Consider the following 19,224-nt stretch of genomic DNA (forward strand, 5'->3'; position numbering starts at 1 on the left):
TTAGATATTGCCTTTTTTAAAGGGGAAGATACATAAAGATACCAATAGCCACATGCAGTTTATAGGATGAATGGACACAGCATTATTGTGCCAGTTTGCATGTCTTTTGTATTATTCTTAATATATGGCACAGAGAATACTTAGTTTGTTTTTTTATGTACATGTCAAAATCTTTTTGTGTCCCAGTGGAAAATATCATTTAGTTTCTCTTCTTCAAGCTATAGTTATAGTTGCTTATTCACAGCACAAATTGTAGAGGTGAAAAATCTGTGCAGATTTTTATTTGAATTTACATGTGGATTTCAACACAGATCTTAAAGCTTTGCTATACTGAAAAATCAAACACGTGTGGATTTTTAAGTGTGGTATGGAATTTTGCATTAAAGTCATTAGGAAGTGTTTTTTTTTCGTGCAAAACAGCGCTAGTTTAAAAGTGATAATTGGCATGGATTATGCATCAAAATTAGCACAGGTTTTTGGCATGTGAAAATTCCCTAAATGTTACTTTCCAGTAAACTCTTCTGTCCACCATGACCTATGCAGTGAACACTCAAATTTACATACAAACCTTAAATTAGTCAATGGTGGAACCATTTCTATGGTATGATCCATCCTAGCTAATAGACACGATACAATTGTATTGGATATCATTGACAATATAACAATTTAAAAAGCAATACATTTTTATTTTTTTATGCATACAATTGACTACTCCTCTCAAGTTGTTTAGTAATATGAAGAGATCTAGGACATTTCTAGCCTACCACATACCCTCCTTTCCAAGCACAACAATCAAGGATAACCCTCCAAGTGTCGTTGTTGAAGATTAAGAAGACCAGTCAGACTGTGCTTTATTATATTCCTCTCATACTACAAAGATGCATAGAAAAGAACAGCCTATTGTGCTGGGGCTCTTGCCTGCAAAAAGGGACATTGGCCATCCAGGCAAAAGTGGGAGAATGAGAGCACTAATCGCTGATACAGCAGACAAATACGATTACGAGCTCGGAGCCCTGAGTCAGAAAGTCTCATAGACTTTAAGATGTTAATCCTCAGCATAATCCTTCCTTTGGCGTGTAGGAATAGTGCAGCCACAAGAGTTGTTTTGTTATTTATATTGGCGTTTAATAAAACGCAGTCAGCGGTGAATGGACTGCCCACTCACCAATGGTAATTAATTCCCCATTTCAGTGACCCAATTGTGCGGAGATAGAGCAGTGGGCCAGTGGCAGTGCTCCAATCCCTCTTTGTGCTCTTACACTGCTCTCGTGCTCCAACAGCTATGGAAACTCAATCTTTTCATGTCTTTCAGGGAGTTTTCCTTGGGCATCTTCTAAACTTCAAGGATGCCTTTCTTTTCAAGGCATCACAGAAAATCTGTGCTAGCTTGACCACCTCTGTTGAATTTAATGATTTGGCAGAAAGCCTTTTGGGGTTTGAGCCACGATTAGAACAGGAGGGAGGGGATTTGTAGGCAGCCATCCAAGTTAGGCTACTACTTACAAATAAATACACATTAGTTGTCATTTAAAGACATATCCACAAAGCACTGGATGCTGCACACTACGGATTTATGTTACTACTCTTGCAAGGGCAAAGCTCAGAACCTGGACTGCTGAAAACATGACAATTTTATTTCATAATTATATCTGCACTATGGGGGGAGTTTACTTACACCCGCATTTCAAATGCCAGTCTAAATAGAATATGCAACAGGGTAAATGAAGTTTACTGATGTGCAGACGTCTAAATTGGGTGCATCTTTGCTTGCCTGAAAGTCATATACTGATATATTCCAGCTATGAGCTGGTGTAGTTATGCTATAAATTATTCCAATTTTTAGTGTACATTATAGGAAATGTGTTGGGCCATGGAAGGCCATGGGCTCTCTTGCTAAGCCCCAACCACTGGTGAGCATGATGCAAATCACAGAAAAGTTGCATATTCAAAGAAATTTTAACTTTTGTATTTACAGCTCCATTTTATGGCAAATTTTACCCATGTTTTCAGATTCACAGGACCATTTGCTAGTAGAATGCTAGTACCCCATTACACTAGAGAAAGGGGATGATCATACAGCTGTTTCTCTTTGTCACTACTGTAAATAACTATGGGGGAGATTTATCTTGTGCAGAGGAAGAGTTGACCAGTTGCTCATAGCAACCAATCAGATTGCTCCTTTCATTTTTCAGAGGTCTTTCCAAAAATGAAATAATCAATCTGATTGGTTGCTATTGGCAACTGCTCCACTTTCCCTCTGCACGGGTTTTAATAAATCTACTCCCTATATATGTAAGATTTTTTGTTGTATTTTACCTCTCAAAACCCTCAGCCTTCTCCTCCTGTATAGGAGTGCTCCCCTTCATGTGGTTCTACAGCTTTGTCTAAACTACAACTTCCAGCAATGTGTTTATCTAGTTAATAAAAATGTATCCGCTTTCTACTAGGGCTGGACCACCTGCAATGTCCAGAGCGGAGCCCAACTCACCTCACTGAGCTCTCCAGCCCCCACCTTCCCAGACACACTTGTCTCAGCAGTGATGCCCAGCTTAGCCAATGACCAGCTGCAGCAATGTGCCGCCTCCACATGTTAAGTGGGCTAGGCCATCATCAGCGGAAAAAAACGGGTCCCTTTCTGGATATTTTTATTAACTGGATAACCTAACACAATGTTAGGTGGGACTCTGTGTTGATCAGTATGTTAGACTGTGTACAACAAAAATTATGCACTGGAAAATACAGCACACCCAACCAGTTAAAGGGGGTATTCAGGAATAGAAAAACAACTCCACACCTGTCCCCAGGCTTTGTGTGGTATTACAAAAAGGCTCCATTCACTTCAATGGAACTGAGCTGCAATAGCACACATTATCTGAGGACAGGTATGGTGCTGTTTTTGAAGAAATCAGCTCTAATCCTGAAGAACCCCTTTAATACGTGACCCCCCCCCCCCCCCATGTGTCAGCTACTTTTTGATACAACACTTCTGACTTGTGATAGTTCTACTCATAGAGAAATGAATGGAGACCAAAGCCGCAGTGTGATTATTGGCTGAATTCTGACATGCACATCTATTAGCGAGGAGTTGTGCAATGCACAATGAATAGTTTATTCCTATTAAAATACTTTGCATTCTGCTCTTCTTGGCATACACATATTTAAACTGGTGCAAATGAAAGCGGAACAGTTGCTCATAGCAAAAATTCAGGTCGCAGATTTGATTTTTCAGGTGTCCTTTTTAGGATCACAGTAAATTTTTATTATAGGTTATGGTCAACTGCTCCACATTTCCCCTTTTTGTAATTTTTATGATTTTTTTATCCTCCGTTATAAGGTTTTCTATTTTTAGCAAATATAGAGATCTTTTAGTAAACATGTGACAATCTTGAGTTCAATTCCTAATGAACATTTCTACCTGCTGTCTTTAAATCTACTACTACTAAATTATGTAACAGTCTAAAAATGCTTAAAAACATAAATAATAGTAAAAAGCACATGCACATTTGGAAACAGACTTTGTTTAAGGACAAAAAAGAAGAGGAGGAGGATACTGTGAATCTCTACACACTCTCTAGTCACAAAAAGTGTACTGAATCAGACTAACAAAATACAGAGTGGACCATATGGCCATGGTAGCTCGTACTGCCTACATTTTCCTGCAGACAAAGAAGGGATTGAGAGTTGAAGGCAAAGAGAAAAAAAAACAACTTTCTGGCTGATGAAGCTGTTGTCTGGATGCAATGATCCCACATCTCAAGGCTTTATTCCTGGCCCCGACTGAGACGTGATATGTCATATGATTAGCATCTTTCATATTTACAAGGGTAATAGAAGCTGCTAGGCTTTAGAAAAAGGCGAGAGAAAGAAGGGGCATATGCTAAAATGGATTTAGCATTTGAAAGAGAGAAAAGAGATTGGATAAATACACTTAAACGAGGATTTAGTTTTACTCCTGTTGAGCTCTAATGGATTGTTGATTGAGATTTTAAGGAACTATACGGAGATGTCAGCAGTAATTTAAATGAGATATTTCAATGGCCCTAGATATCGTTTTTATTAATTTCTAAGCCTCTGGCTTCAGGCCCATTGAACAATGTTAATACATGTAATGAACTTTTCATGAAAAACTATGTCTCCCCCTCCCAACAAAACACCACAGTAAATTGCACAGTTAATATTCATTTTTCACCAAAAATTTTAAATAAAATACAAAAAATTGCCTTCTATTACATTTTACTGGTAATTCCTAATCTGCATGTCAAAATCTAAATATATGTAAAATATTCAAATGTATTCAGAATCCTGCAGTTAAATAGACATTAATAGAAATAGGCAAAACTAGCCACACAACTCCAATCTAAACAAGGAATACTCTAGTGCCACCTAGTGTTAATTCTACAATTTATTTATTACATTTCTCTGAGGATCTATATACATATAAATATACGTACAATTCAAATAACAGTTAAACCTTATTATTATAAGACAATTTTCAGACAAACAGTTAACTTACTAAGGTTTAAAATATATCTAACATTGAATGTTCCCTTGAATGATACAATTGGTGGTGTGGATCTTATGAACAATAAAAAAGAAAAAAACAACAGTTCTAATAAAAATTTGCTCATCTCAAGTTTTCACATTTAAATGTGACAAGACTCTCTGAAGTGTTAATATATAGAAACATAGGTCATAGACATTGGATTAACTTCACTTTTGTATAGGTCCGGTAGTAGAGGATAGGATAACCATCGTAACTTCTTCACTTAGGTCTGGTAGAGAGATTTAAAGGAATAAGTCATGAATAATATCTCTGAATACTTATACACAAACACTGTGGTAGATGTGATAGCTGGATATTAAAGGGAACTTGTCAGTATAGTTATGCTGCCCTCGGACAAAAACACTGTTTTTAGCAGTCTGTTTATCCCGGTATATAACGTAGATTACAATTACATTTATTAGGTGCCACTGCCCACCCACAGATTATATAGGAGAGAAGGGTAAAAAGAAAATAGGACAGCGCCTCGTGTGATCATGATATTACAATAAGAGGTAGGTAGACTGCTGGATAACAGACTCTCACCTGAAAAAACAGAAATCAGGCATATCACCCCTACAATGGGGTACTTATGGGATTGCAAGCCGTCGGAGCTTGACCGGGAGCCGAGGCAGCGGTTCCAGTAACGAAAATACACAGAATAAAAAAAATCTCCAAGGAGTGGCGCTATCCCATGAAATAAAAAAGTAACTGGTATCTTAAATACAACAGTACTTTATTAAAAAACTTAAATGGTTACATCCATGAGCAAAACGCGTTTCGGGTATGAGCCTACCATTTTTCAATTGCAGATGTCATCTGCAATTGAAAAAGGGTAGGCTCATACCCGAAACGCGTTTTGCTCATGGATGTAACCATTAGAGTTTCTTAATAAAGTACTGTTGTATTTAAGATACCAGTTGATTTTTTATTTCATGGGATAGCGCCACTCCTTGGAGTTTTATTCTTTTATTCTGTGTACCCACAGATTATGACAGGTTTTTCTTTATCATTGTTCATAGAGAGAAATTTGTCAATTATCAGCAAGTGGGCGGGGGCAGTAGTGCCTAATGAATACTGGCGACATCTCTTTTTCATTATCTGGCGCCAGCTGTGTACTCTTAATGTAGGTGGTTGTAATCTACAGTACATATGGAATAAGCACCAGGTTCCACAATGTGAATAGTACATGCGGACAAAACCCCTTCCACATGTTAAGGCCAAGAGAATGCGATTTTGCCTGTAGTATGGCAGTCTTAGTGGCAAATTCCTGCATCCATTGGCCCCAGAGAAACACCTGCTTAGCTGATGATTGACTGAGGCAGGTGACAGCTGTCAGACAGCACAAAACTCAATTTAGTGTAAGGGTTTGTTCACACATACTGCATATGCTGGCGATTTTATACTGTGTAAATCAATATAAATGAAGAGTTAAACACACAGTAGCACAAATTAGCGGACATGGAAAGAAAATCTTTATTTACTAAAAGACTTACACCAATCAGGCCATTTCTGGTGGAATTAAATCTGCTATAGATCTATTATCTACATACATTATAGTCTATAAAGTGCATCAGTCAGATTGACATATCAAAAATTTATATAGGTGACAGTAATGCTTTAATTTACCCAGTGGTGGAACTGCAGAAAACTTGAACACTTGTTGCTGGGTTTGAAGTGCAGATAATAACTAATCTCTAAGAGCCCCGGCAGGGAACACCATCTAAGTAACTTTTCATAAAATGATACTTAAAATACTGTAACAAATAAGACATAACGTAGGATCAACCAAACAAAACAAAAATATACAACAATACTAGTGGGGCTCTTTCCTTACCTTCCTAGAATTTGTTTTGTTAGGGTTCCTCTGTGTACTTGATGCCACCTCTTCTTTCTTTTCTTGATAAAGTGCAAGTATAGCATTTAACCTTTCATCCCACTGACCTACATGATTTAATCCATCTTTATGCCCTATAACAACAACAACAAAAAAAAAGCGCTACATTAATGTCTTTATGTTTCTTTCACACCTATAGAATGTTTTCCTTAAAAAAAGAGAAGTATCTTAGGATAGGCCATCAATATTAGATTAGCATGGGTCTACTCTAGGCACCCTGCTAGTAACTGAAGGCACCATGGTGCTCATGAAAGTGCTACAGATTCTTCAATGGTAACAATGGTGTCAAGCGGATTCATAGTTGCAAGTGCCATACTTCTTGTAGCAATGGTGCAACTGTTTGATTTAAAGTTTAAAAAAAGCTTGGATCACTCAGACCCCCACTGTTTACTAGCCTGAGTGGGAAGAGTAGCACATGGCTGTGCTGTGCCCGAAACTGGGCCGGTCCTGTAGACTTACATTGGCAGTATGTCTAAAGATTTTTTGGTGAACAGGACAACACTACAGTACCACTGCTTCTAATAGTATGTACTTTGCAAGTTGTAAACATTGAAGACTCTGCAAAAAGCTGATTGTGGGGGTGTTGGAAATATGAATGACAGGGACAGTTATTAAAGAGCATTTTCTTATAACTATATGTGCATGATGACTATTACAGCTCACAAACAGATTATCACCAATCATGCAGTGACACCGTGTAAACTTTAAGCTTTACGAATCTAGAAAGCTTGATAATACTGTATGTGTTACAATTATCTTTACAGCTATAGAGGACACCAAGCAGATTTCAACCAATACTGAAAAAAAAACCAAAAAAAAAAACAGAAGAAAACTTTAACAACTTTTCTAAAAGTTACAATTTAAGGTCTCATATTTACATATGATTTTTATGTTTAAGTGGGGTCCTTAAATCATAAGGGTTTGTTAAAATAAAATACATCATCAATGTGAGATCAGTTGGTGGGGTCACAGTGCTCTGCCATCTCCATGAATATACTTTGATGCCAAATATTTGCAATGTGCCACTGAGGAAAGTAAAATAATTCCTTCAAATTATAATGTTTAACAATAAATATTTTGGCCTATTGTCAGCATGTGAGACTATTCTTTGGCACACATAACATGGGTGTTGCTGAATGGCTAACAATAGTTCATAATTTTCAACATTTTAGAATAAAACACTTGATTTTGTAAATCATTTTATAGAATTTACAGAAGTTAAGTATTCCCTATATATTGTAAATCTTTTAGTTCCTATTTCATTTAGGCACACAGCTCCTCAAAGTTGTACCTGCTTCCCTGTGCCCCCGTAGAAGGGGTGCACGGCTGTTTACTGATCGCAACTCATTTGATCAGGTCACCAAGTTTTCCCGTAACCTGTTCAGAGACCCCCTCCTGTGCAGTCAGCTCCAGAAACCTAGAAAGGCCTAAGGGGTGACTAAGCCTGTTGTTGGGGCACAGTAAGGATTGCCCTAACAACAACCTGTGTCATATTAAACCTGTACCTTTATATTTTTATCTTTGCCTAATTGCTGGGGTTGGGTGATGAGTTAATCAACATTTGTAACTGCTGCTAACGGTGGCCAGATAATGAATGGCTCTCCAGGTCCCACCATCCTAAAAGGGAGGTGTTATGTTTGGGTACCATACCAAAGTAATTTGTATTAAAATATTAACAAAAAATATGGTGTTTTTGCCTTGGACTGAATAAGATGGTGTTTATTGTAAATATAAACAAATAAACACACATATATATGTGTGTGTTGTGATATTTTAATATGTTGTGGCATGCTTATACATTATAATGGTCAAATGAACATGCAAAACAGTAATGCCATTAAAGGAGTAGTCCAGTGGTGAAAAACTTATACCCTATCCTAAGGATAGGTGATAAGTTTGAGATCGTGGGGGGTCCGACCGCTGGGGCCCCCTGCGACCTCTCTGTACAGGGGCCAGGGTCTCCGGCCAGATAGCGGGTGTCTACCACTGCACGAAGCAGCGGCTGACACGCCCCCTCAATACATCTCTATGGCAGAGCCGGAGATTGCCGAAGGCAGCGCTCCAGCTCTGCCATAGAGTTGTATTGAGGGGGCATGTCGGCCGCCGCTTCGTGCGGAGGTCGACACGTCCCCTTCCCACGGGCTGTCGGGGCCCCGTACAGGAGATCGCGGGGACCCCAGCGGTCGGACCCCCGCGATCTGCAACGTATCCCCTATCCTTAGGATAGGGGATAAGTTGTTCACAATTGGACTACTCCTTTAAGGAATAAAGTCAAACAGAATAACAAAAACATTTTATAAAAAAAATAGTAAAGTCTACAAAAAATTATTATTATCATTTATTTTATTTTTTTTTACAAAAAAATGCTATAATTTAGGTATTTTATATGTTTTTATACACATGCATACATAGAAAGTACTATTCCTTTACTTACAGGTATATTATTTTACTTTTATGAATGTATGCATGTGTATGAAAAACAATGCCAAAATTTGTTATTTAGGATAAAAAGTTCTAAAATTATACAAAAGCATAAATATTTACTTGTCCATTAAAAGGGGTACTCCGGTGGAAAACATTTTTTTTTTTTTTTTTTAAAGTCAACTGGTGCCAGAAAGTTAAACAGATTTGTAAATGACTTATATTAAAAAATCTTTACCCTTCCAGTACTTTTGAGCAGCTGTATGCTACAGAGGAAATTCTTTTCTTTTTGAATTTCTTTTGTCTTGTCCACAGTGCTCTCTGCTGACACCTGATGGCAGTATCAGGAACTGTCCAGAGCAGGAGAAAATCCCCATTGGAAACCTATGCTATTCTGGACAGTTCCTGACAGGGACAGAGGTGTCAGCAGAGAGCACTTTGGACAAGACAAAAGAAATTCAAAAAGAAAATAATTTCCTCTGTAGCATACAGCTGCTCAAAAGTACTGGTAGGGTAACGATTTTTTTAATAGAAGTAATTTACAAATCTGTTTAACTTTCTGGCACCAGTTGACTTAAAAAATATATATTTTCCACCGGAGTACCCCTTAAGGCCCAAACAAGCCTGGTCATTAAGGAGTTAAACACAGTCTTAGGTGAACAGACACCAAAGCATCCTTACAGTAGTAATTCAATGTCAGAGCTATAGTTACACACTAGATTGTCCAAATGGTGTTCCCTTACGTACTTTCACAGTGATGGATAACCTGCTCCCACAGCTTGTTCTTTCTCAAGCAGGCGAGACTGCCAACAATTAATAAATGTCGTTTTCCCCGAGTCAGTGCAACGTTCATCCTCTTTTCTGAGTCTATGAACCCAACCTGCCTTGTCCGGACACAAGACAGGATGATGATTTCCTTTTCAGCTCCTTGGAAGGCATCCACCGTGGATACCTGAACCATTTTAATGTGTGATGGGTCACTTACAGCGGCAAAGCTAAGCATACAGCAAATCTATGTAAAGGAGACATTTATTCTTTATTAAATAATATATAAAATTATACTTACACTACACTTTTATCTTTTATTAGCTGTTAATATGATTACTGTCAAAATACTCCAGATAAATAACAAGCATAAAGGGGTATTCCAGGAAAAAACTGGTTCCAGAAAGTTATATATCAACTGGCTCCAGAAAGTTAAACAGATTTGTAAATTACTTCTAATAAAAAATCTTAATCCTTTCAATAATTATCAGCAACTGAAGTTGAGTTGTTGTTTTCTGTCTGGCAACAGTGCTCTCTGCTGACATCTTTGCTTGTCTCGGGAACTGCACAGAGTAGAAGAGGTTTGCTATGGGGATTTGCTTCTTAACTGGGTGGTTTCCGAGACACGCGTCATCAGAGAGCACTTAGACAGAAAACAACAACTCAACTTCATCAGCTCATAAGTACTGAAAGGATTCATATATTTTAATAGAAGTAATTTACAAATCTGAATAATGCAGAAAAAACCGCACTCACCCATACATCGTGCACCGATATCTTTATTCCGTGGAACAAATAACAAGGAACAAAGGGAACAGGCAGTCGGCAGGAATGACAGGAAACCCGAGGTGTAGTTACAGTTGTTTCACGGGAACTCAGCCCGCTTCATCAGACAGGGAGTCTGATGAAGCGGGCTGAGTTCCCGTGAAACAGCTGTAACTACACCTCGGGTTTCCTGGCGTTCCTGCCAACTGCCTGTTCCCTGTGTTCCTTGTTATTTGTTCCACGGAATAAAGATATCGGTGCATGATGTACGGGTGAGTGCGTTTTTTTCTGCATTATTCAGATTTGTAAATTAATTCTATTAAAATATATTAATCCTTTCAGTACTTATGAGCTGATGAAGTTGAGTTGTTCTTTTCTGTCTAAGTTACCAGTCTGTGATTGTGATTTTCTTTTCTTTTTTTCATGCCTCATGCCCACCAGTTCTTCATTCTTCTGCTCTTGAAATTACTGCTGTCTTCAGCCTGTCTTCTCTAGCTTCCTGTGTGGCTTGAGACAACAGCTGATCACAGGGGGCTTGGCTTCTTCTAGTCTTCCCTAACAAGCCAGGCCACTGATGACACATGCGGCTCGTCTCTATGTCCCGACATACCTGTGTGGAATGCCCCCCCCCCCCCACTGTGACATGATGTCAGCACAGTCTGCAAATATCTGGGATGGGCCGCGCGTCATCAAGGAATCTAGCTTGTTAGGGAAGACAAGAAGAAGCCAAGCCCCCCTGTTATCAGCTGTTGTCTTGAGCCACATGAGAAGCTTTGAAAGGCTCAAGATGACAGTAATTCCAAGAGTAGAAGAAAGTAGAACCTATAGGGGCATAAAACCGCCCAAAAAAGGACAAACCATCAGAGACTGGTAATACATGTACATATACAACATACATAACATGGCATCAGGGGGACATAGCTTAAAAGTTCTAAAAACACGGAATACCTCTTTCATTTACTTCGGAAGTGGAGCTGAAACTTTAGACAAGGTTGCCTAAATAACTATATGTTTGCACATATTAGCTTCTGTCGTTTGTTTACAAAAATGTTGATGATTTTTAGTGATTTATTGAAATTGATGAACAGTGGTGTAAGAGGAGGCGGATGATGATTATTAAAGGGGTACTCCACTGGAAAACATTTTTTTAAATCAACTGGTGCCAGAAAGTTAAGCAGATTTGTAAATTACTTCTATTAAAAAATCTTAATCCTTCTAGTACTTATCAGCTGCTGTATGCTACAGAGGACGTTCTTTTCTTTTTTAATTTATTTTCTGTCTGACCAGTGCTCTCTGCTGACACCTCTGTACATGTTAGGAACTGTCCAGAACAGGATAGGTTTGCTGTGGGGATTTTCTCCTGCTCTGGACAGTTCCTGACATGGACAGATGTGTCAGGAGAGAGCACTGTGGTCAGACAGAAAAGAAATTAAAAAAAAGAAAAGAACTTCCTGTGGAGAATACAGCAGCTGATAAGTACTGGAAGGATTAAGATTTTTTTAATAGAAGTAATTTATAAATCTGTTTAACTTTCTGGCACCAGTTGATTTAAAAAAAATAATAAATGCCACCAGAATACACCTTTAACCCCTTAAGGACCGGGCGTTTTTCGGTTTTTGCTCTTTCGTTATTTCCTCCTTACCTTTAAAAAATCATAACTCATAACACCGTGGGACCCTGCTTTATATCACGGGAGCGGGACCAAGGACGTACTCATACGTCCTTGGTCCTTAAGGGGTTAAGAGTGTATGCACAGTTTTACTTTGCCAAAAAATTCATTAGTGAATACAATTTTAGCTAATTATGTGAACAAGCTGTATAAATGCATCAAAGTACTCTCTGTAACCACCATCTCTGTCAGTAGGCAAAAAAAATGCAGCCTTTTTGATAATTTACTTATTTTTATTAAACTGTGTGTGAGCTGACGCACACTTTTTCACAGATTTGCATGGAGTAGATTATGACATAAAAATATGGACTTTTTATACCTATTTTATGGCTATATTTTAGGATGTGTGAACCCAGCCTAAGAAGTAGAAAAATGTCTAACATATCTAGAAAAATGTGCAAAAATGATCAGCATGCATCACTGTGGTAAATTTGACCCATCTATTGCCTGTCTCTTTTTTTTATGCTGTCTAAATTTAAGACAGTATTAAAGGGGTATTCCAGGCAAAAAACTTTTTTTTATATATCAACTGGCTCCGGAAAGTTAAACAGTTTTGTAAATTACTTCTATTAAAAAATCTTAATCCTTTCAATAGTTATTAGCTTCTGAAGTTTTCTGTCTAACTGCTCAATGATGATGTCACGTCCTGGTAGCTGTGCATGATGGGAGAATATCCCCATAGGAACTGCACAGCTCCCGGGACGTGAGTCATCAGAGAGCAGTTAGACAGAAAACAGCAACTCAACTTCAGAAGCTAATAACTATTGCAAGGATTAAGATTTTTTAATCAAAGTCATTTACAAATCTGTTTAACTTTCCGGAGCCAGTTGATATATATATATATATATATATATATATATATATATATATATATATATATAAAAAAAAAAAGTTTTGGCCTGGAATACCCCTTTAATATTTCTTCCCCATATGTTATAAAAGTGAAAATTCCATGCAAAATACATTCAGGTTATGCAGATGCAGTTTTGAACCAAAATAAATTTGCACGTGAACGTTGAAATATAGTTAAAAAGAGACCTTATTCATCTGTGACTTGTAGAGCGTAATAACTCCAATCATGGATCCTTGTACACCACTTCCAATCAGTGACTGAATAAGCTTGACTGTAAAGTTGGCTTCCTCCACATTATAGAAGCTATTATTCCCCTCTACCTACAAAAAAAATAAATCCACAAACAGAGCTGTCATTCTTATATAACACATATAGAGCAAAGCAATGGCAGCTTTATTCATTGGTATAAGATTGTTATGAAAACAACTCAATGCACGTTGTGATTCAATGAGAAGACCTCTAAGTGGATGAAGATATTGGACTTGACAGTCCCTTAATAAAATGCTTTATTCTTTTTTATTACTCTATACAATGCAGGTAGCATTATGGAAAGCACTGACAAAGTGCGGGCATCATAAACTGCTGTATTTTGCTGATGGCACTGGAAACTGGCAAAAGGACTTTAATTTAATGCAACAGATGTTCTCTATTATACAATAAGCTTATACTTTTGCACCTTTCTTTCGAACACACTTTTTTTTCTCATTTACAAATAATTGATGTACATTGAATACATTACTCTTTATGCATACCTGCTCTGTTCCATTTGCATTATAGAAGCATAATGTGGGTAACCAGTCCAATAAGGGCTTCCTGTCTTCCTCTGATACTCCATTTAACAGATTCCCTTCATAAAACAGTTCATTAGCCACAGCACTAATAGAGGGGTGACAGCGATACTGGGTCCTTAGCATAAATGCTTTATGGCCCTGGAGATCAAGAAAACATTTAGTGTTATATGATAAAGTAGTTAAAGATGTTAATGATGTTAATCATTCCACAAAAACATTACATAAAATACAAATCCTATTTGTTATTAGACTGACAAAAAAGGATTTTCATTACAACAGAAAGTACTGCAGATATACAATTCTAGAACTTTCATCTTCATAAATAAATATTCATTATGTATCAACTCCTCAACCTTGCAGGCATACATTATTAACTTTCATTGTATACTTCTAGTGGATATAGAGTAAGTCAGCACTGGTCATTAATGGGCACAGCTCTGATACGCATACTGTAACTGTAGTCAGTCTTGGACCTGTTTGTCCCCAGGACACGCTGTCATAGTTATGGTGATACCAAATATATTTGGGGTTTTGTAACTGCTGTGTAATAAAAAGTAGAAAGGAAAAAATTATCAAATATTTCATTACCATTTTTTTAATCCTATTATGAGACTTTTATTATTTATTCCTTTTACAGCATCAACATATTCCACAGCATTGTACACATTGTTGCCACTGAGCCAATATAAGTAACTAAGCATACCCATACAGCAAGCATCATGACCAGACAGACCTAGATCTGGTCATAGGGGGATGTCTCCTTTGTTTCTCCCCTTATATGCTGCTATCTAGTTGGGTTTATAGATTAGCCAATCTTCTGCTGTTGATCATGTGAGCAAAGTGGCAGTGCCTACATCAACACAATTATGTAATAGTACACAGCAGGTCCTAGATTCAGCACGTGTGCCATACTAAGGGGTTATGTAGGGATCCTTGAAGAAAAATGACACTTTTCCGGCGCTTGCTGTGTCAGGAGATGGCAAGGAATGATGCAAAGACTCCAGATAGTGATGAACAGCGTTCTTTTATTGCAGTGTACAAGTAGTGGAAAGCGCGTTTCGAGGGCGTCTGCACCCCTCTTCCTCAGGTCAGGGAGCTAAGGGGTTAAACATGCTTAATCTACTTAAATGAGAATCAATTATTAATACATTCAATTTGTGAATGTAAAAGGGATGTGTTCACAACTTGCATTTCTGATCAATGAATGAAAGTTATTTTAACAACCAGCAGACTAATGCAAAACCAAAGCAGCTTGAACTACACTGAACTAATATATATATCTCGGAAGTTAGCTGATGGTATTTGTCCTGAGAGAATTCCTAATAAAATCAGTGGGGACTTTAAAGGAAATCTGCCAGCTCTATAATTTGCTCAGAACTGCAGATATGGGTGAATAGCTGAAATTTTTTTTTTTTTTTTTTAGCTGATGGCTGTATGAAAAGATATAAAATCATTGTATTTCTTCTAAGCTCAAAAATTGTAAAGGCAGTGCTGAGCTGCAGCATGCAAGCCCCCACTGTTCCCCACCCCTTCCTGCCTGGCTTCCAGCACTGAGTCTTGCAGATCCATCATGCAGGTAACAGGAGTGGGGGAAGGAGGCAGGGGGCATACATTCTGCAACTCAGCACAGCGTATGTCTGCAGCTTGGAGTATGATGTAGAGCTAACGTGTTTCTGTTGTTTTACTACATAAACAACAGAACAGAATAACAAATGCAAATGGTAATGTGAACAGAGTACACAGTAGGCATACCATTAAGCAAAGCCGATTAAAGAGAGTTTGTTCCAGTCCATATTCATGAGCAGCCTCTGAACCTTGGATTGTAGGAGAAAGTTGCTTTGGGTCTCCAACAAGGATCAGCTTTTCACACTGAAATCTACAAGATCCAGAAAAGTCTAATTCAGTATAATGATAAACATTTACAGTATGTTCTTTAAAGAAAAAAAGTCTGTGTTAGCCTTTCTTTACTTTAAATGGTCGCTGTTGTTTTAGAAACTCTAATATTATAAAGAGAAAAATGTCTTTCTCCTCCTATAAAACTCCTTTACTGCTCCTCCCTCCCTTCCTAAACTCAAACTAAGCTATACTCGGATAAAATATCAGGAGATGTTCAGCTCACTAAAGTATCCGGATATCAGCTGCCCAAAGAAGTCTATGAAGAGGGTGGAGGTGGAAGGTTGCAGAGAAACAGAAGAAGAGAGAAAACAGAGACAAGGAGAATACATCTCACCCAGTGCTGGATTTACAGCTTCTATTGCTCAGTCCTGCAGTGTACTATAGAGATATAAAAAGGACCACAATCTCCTCTTCTGGAGACATTCTAGAAAACAGTCTCCAAAACTTGCTCAGGGACAAATGACAATTCAAGATGCGGTATGGAGAGGGGAAAACTATTGTAAAATGGCATATACAACACATATAATGGCCAGAACAGATAATACAGTATATGAGTCTTAATCTGGGAGGCTATCAAAGCTTTGGAACAGATGCCCCTACATTTTATATGGGTGCTGTGCAGCACAAACACAGAGCAGTCTATGCTGCATTAGAAAGTGGCAAAACTAAATTAAATTCATACATAAAATCAATTTCTCCAATTGCTAGGAGAACAGCAAGTGCGGGAACTTAACCCCCACGAAATCTCAAAGAATAGAAAACCTTATAAGTGCTTCTCCGCCCAGACTGACACTATGGGAGAATTTTTCATTGACAAATATTAGGGAATCTGTAAAGTGCTCCAATATAAAGGTGCCTACTAGGTAACAGGTTCCTGTTTGTAAGTCACAACTGTAATACCTTAAAATCTAAATTTACTTGAGATGATGTCCTTATATACCATCACATCAAATATCATACATTTAAAGGGGTATTCCAGGCCAAAACTTTTTTTTATATATCAACTGGCTCCGGAAAGTTAAACAGATATGTAAATTACTTCTATTAAAAAATCTTAATCCTTCCTATAGTTATGAGCTTCTGAAGTTGAGTTGCTGTTTTCTTTCTAACTGCTCTCTGATGTCTCACGTCCCGGGAGCTGTGCAGTTCCTATGGGGATATTCTCCCATCATGCACAGCTCCCGGGATGTGACATCCTCAGTGAGCAGTTAGACAGAAAACTTCAGAAGCTAATAACTATTAAAAGTAATTTACAAATCTGTTTAACTTTTCGGAGCCAGTTGATATATAAAAAAAAAGTTTTTGCCTGGAATACCCCTTTAAGACTGTATGGCCACTACTTTACCTGGCAATTGGAAGCAAAGATGCTGGCTCTGTCATCTGACTGCATTCATCAAGAATCACAACTGGAAACTTCAAATTACTCAAACAAGGGAAGGGACACGCTGCACAAGTTGCCCCAACTACACGAACCTAGTGATATACAAAAGAATAAAAAAATAAGTTCAAGATCCTTTCGATGTAATATAATGATCAGGTCTCAAGTCAAATGATACATACCTGTCCCAACAATGACTTATTGGTGCCCAGTTTATGTAGCTCAATACTTTTTCGAACATATGCTTTTTCTCCAGGGGTTAAGTCTTCTCTTAATAGGGCTTGAAGTTCCTTAAGCTGTTCACTTTCATTCTCAGACCCAGCATGTATGCTTCATATGTAACATCATTCAACAAAATGCATATGGTCAGTGACAAGACAGTTATAGCGTCAAAATACACACAGGTAGGTGTTTCAGAGAAATCATAGTTTTACAAAGAAGCTGGAAACAGGGAAAGAAGTCACTCCTTATGTGTGTATAGGGAAATGTGCGTCACTCGGAGCCATGATTGGAGAGAGCAGTTGTGGGGATTGACACCCGTGACTACTTGTCAAGTTTTTGATGCTTTTTAAAACTAAGATTTCCCTTAAAAACCCACGCAGTGAATCGTAGTGTGCCAGCATCCTGCTCTCTGTCTGTGTTTTATGCTGCCTGCTGTACGAGCAGCTTGAAACCACTGACAGGTTCTCTTTAAAGTCATGCCATCACCCATGTTAAAGGGGTTCTCCGCCCCTAGACATCTTATCCCCTATCCAAAGTATAAGGCATAAGATGACTAATCGCGCAGCACCTGGCATTCTAAACTGTATGTTTAGAACGCTGGATTCCCATGGCAGGAGAAGTGATGTCACGCCCCGCCCCCTCCATTCATGTCTATGAGAGGAGGAGTGATGGCTGTCACGTCCCCTCCCATAGACATAAATGGAGGGGGAGTGGCGTGAAGTCACGTCTCCCGCCACGGAACCTAGCGTTATAAACATACAGTTTAGAATACCGGGTGCTGCAGAGATCGCGGGGGATCCCAGCAGCAGGACCCCCGCGATCAGACATCTTATCCCCTATCCTAGGGGATAAAATATCTAGGGGCAGAGTACCCCTTTAAGGCATTACTGTCCTTTAATAAAAGTTTTGACATTTCATCTAGACATGATAAAGGTTTAGATGGGACCGAGTCTCAGTCCTGAGACCTGCTGTGATCACGAGTTATAGCTGGGTGACGTGTACGCTTCACTCACTGGCCAGCCACTTGATTCAACTGCATAACATCTGCAAAACGTTTGTATTATGGCAGCTTTAAACCCAGCAGAGTTCAAAGGCTGGCGCTTACCTGTGAGGTAGAATGGGCTTTGCAATTTTTCTTATGCTGCCAACTCTAATAAACTGGTCAAACCCAAGATTTAGTAATCTGTAACAAACAAAACAACTCGTTAAAGAACAGTACATACTCAACAAGCTACTTGTAATGAGAGTGGGACCCTCAGAGATCCTGAGAGTGAAGGAGATGTGGCTCTGATTCAGTGCTAGAGCCCCTTTCAATTCATTTCTGCCTTTAGATGTTGAAAAGGCAGCATATATCTAAAGACTGTGAAACTGCATTGAAACCCACCTCAGTCTTAAGACCCATTCAAACTATTCAAACAATGCAGGCAAAGATTACATCTAATGCAGGTGCCGGCAGAACACATCGGCACTAGGACTGCTCAGAAATGTGCTTTCTCCATAGACCGCAATGCATTTCCAAGTGCATTCCGGAATGAACATATTCTGGAATTTTCACAAATAAACGTGTGCCACGGAAATTCCGTAGTATGAATAGTGCAGCAGAATCCCATTGAAAGCAAGGAAAAGCTGACATTTGCAAACATGATAGCCTAGAAAGTATAAAGTCTTTACCTTGAAAACATAACCTGAAAATGTGACCCTGAATTCTGAAAATATGTTTTGTGTGTTGTAATTTGGGAAAATATTATAAACACAAAGTCTATAATATTCAGCAATTACATTTATAACAAATGTGCTGTTACACCTTGTTCACACTGGTGTGGTGCTGTGCGACGTCCGTTGCTGCCACGGTGCCGTGTCTGCGGGGAGGTGTGACCCATAGACTGGTTTGAGTGGCATTGGGGCTGCTCTGTCAGTGGGTCGTTCCCCCCCCGTGGGCACTGGTGTCGCGGCGGTGGTCGCCGGCCCAAGGCCACGCCATTTTATGCTAGGGATGTTAGGGACCCACTCTAAATAGGTGGCCTTGA

The 19,224-nt window shown here is 38.6% G+C and overlaps 1 protein-coding gene across 4 annotated transcripts in view; it reads right to left on the minus strand.

Annotated features, from left to right (window-relative positions):
* The window catches only part of ZGRF1 (zinc finger GRF-type containing 1), a 171,535-nt gene that overhangs the window by 18,187 nt on the left and 134,124 nt on the right, over positions 1-19,224 (minus strand). For 3 of the 4 annotated variants that reach the window (XM_056564937.1, XM_056564962.1, XM_056564952.1), the window contains 8 exons: positions 18,303-18,380; positions 17,158-17,305; positions 16,943-17,070; positions 15,454-15,577; positions 13,663-13,839; positions 13,096-13,230; positions 9,606-9,870; positions 6,378-6,511 (listed from right to left, as the gene is read on the minus strand). In XM_056564937.1, coding sequence (XP_056420912.1) covers positions 6,378-6,511; positions 9,606-9,870; positions 13,096-13,230; positions 13,663-13,839; positions 15,454-15,577; positions 16,943-17,070; positions 17,158-17,305; positions 18,303-18,380 — 1,189 coding nt within the window. Of the gene's footprint in view, positions 1-3,953; positions 4,773-6,377; positions 6,512-9,605; positions 9,871-13,095; positions 13,231-13,662; positions 13,840-15,453; positions 15,578-16,942; positions 17,071-17,157; positions 17,306-18,302; positions 18,381-19,224 lie in introns of those variants that run through there. The other variant, XM_056564944.1, reaches the window with a different exon arrangement.

This window comes from Hyla sarda, chromosome 1, assembly GCF_029499605.1.
Source record: "Hyla sarda isolate aHylSar1 chromosome 1, aHylSar1.hap1, whole genome shotgun sequence".
NCBI lineage: Eukaryota > Metazoa > Chordata > Amphibia > Anura > Hylidae > Hyla > Hyla sarda.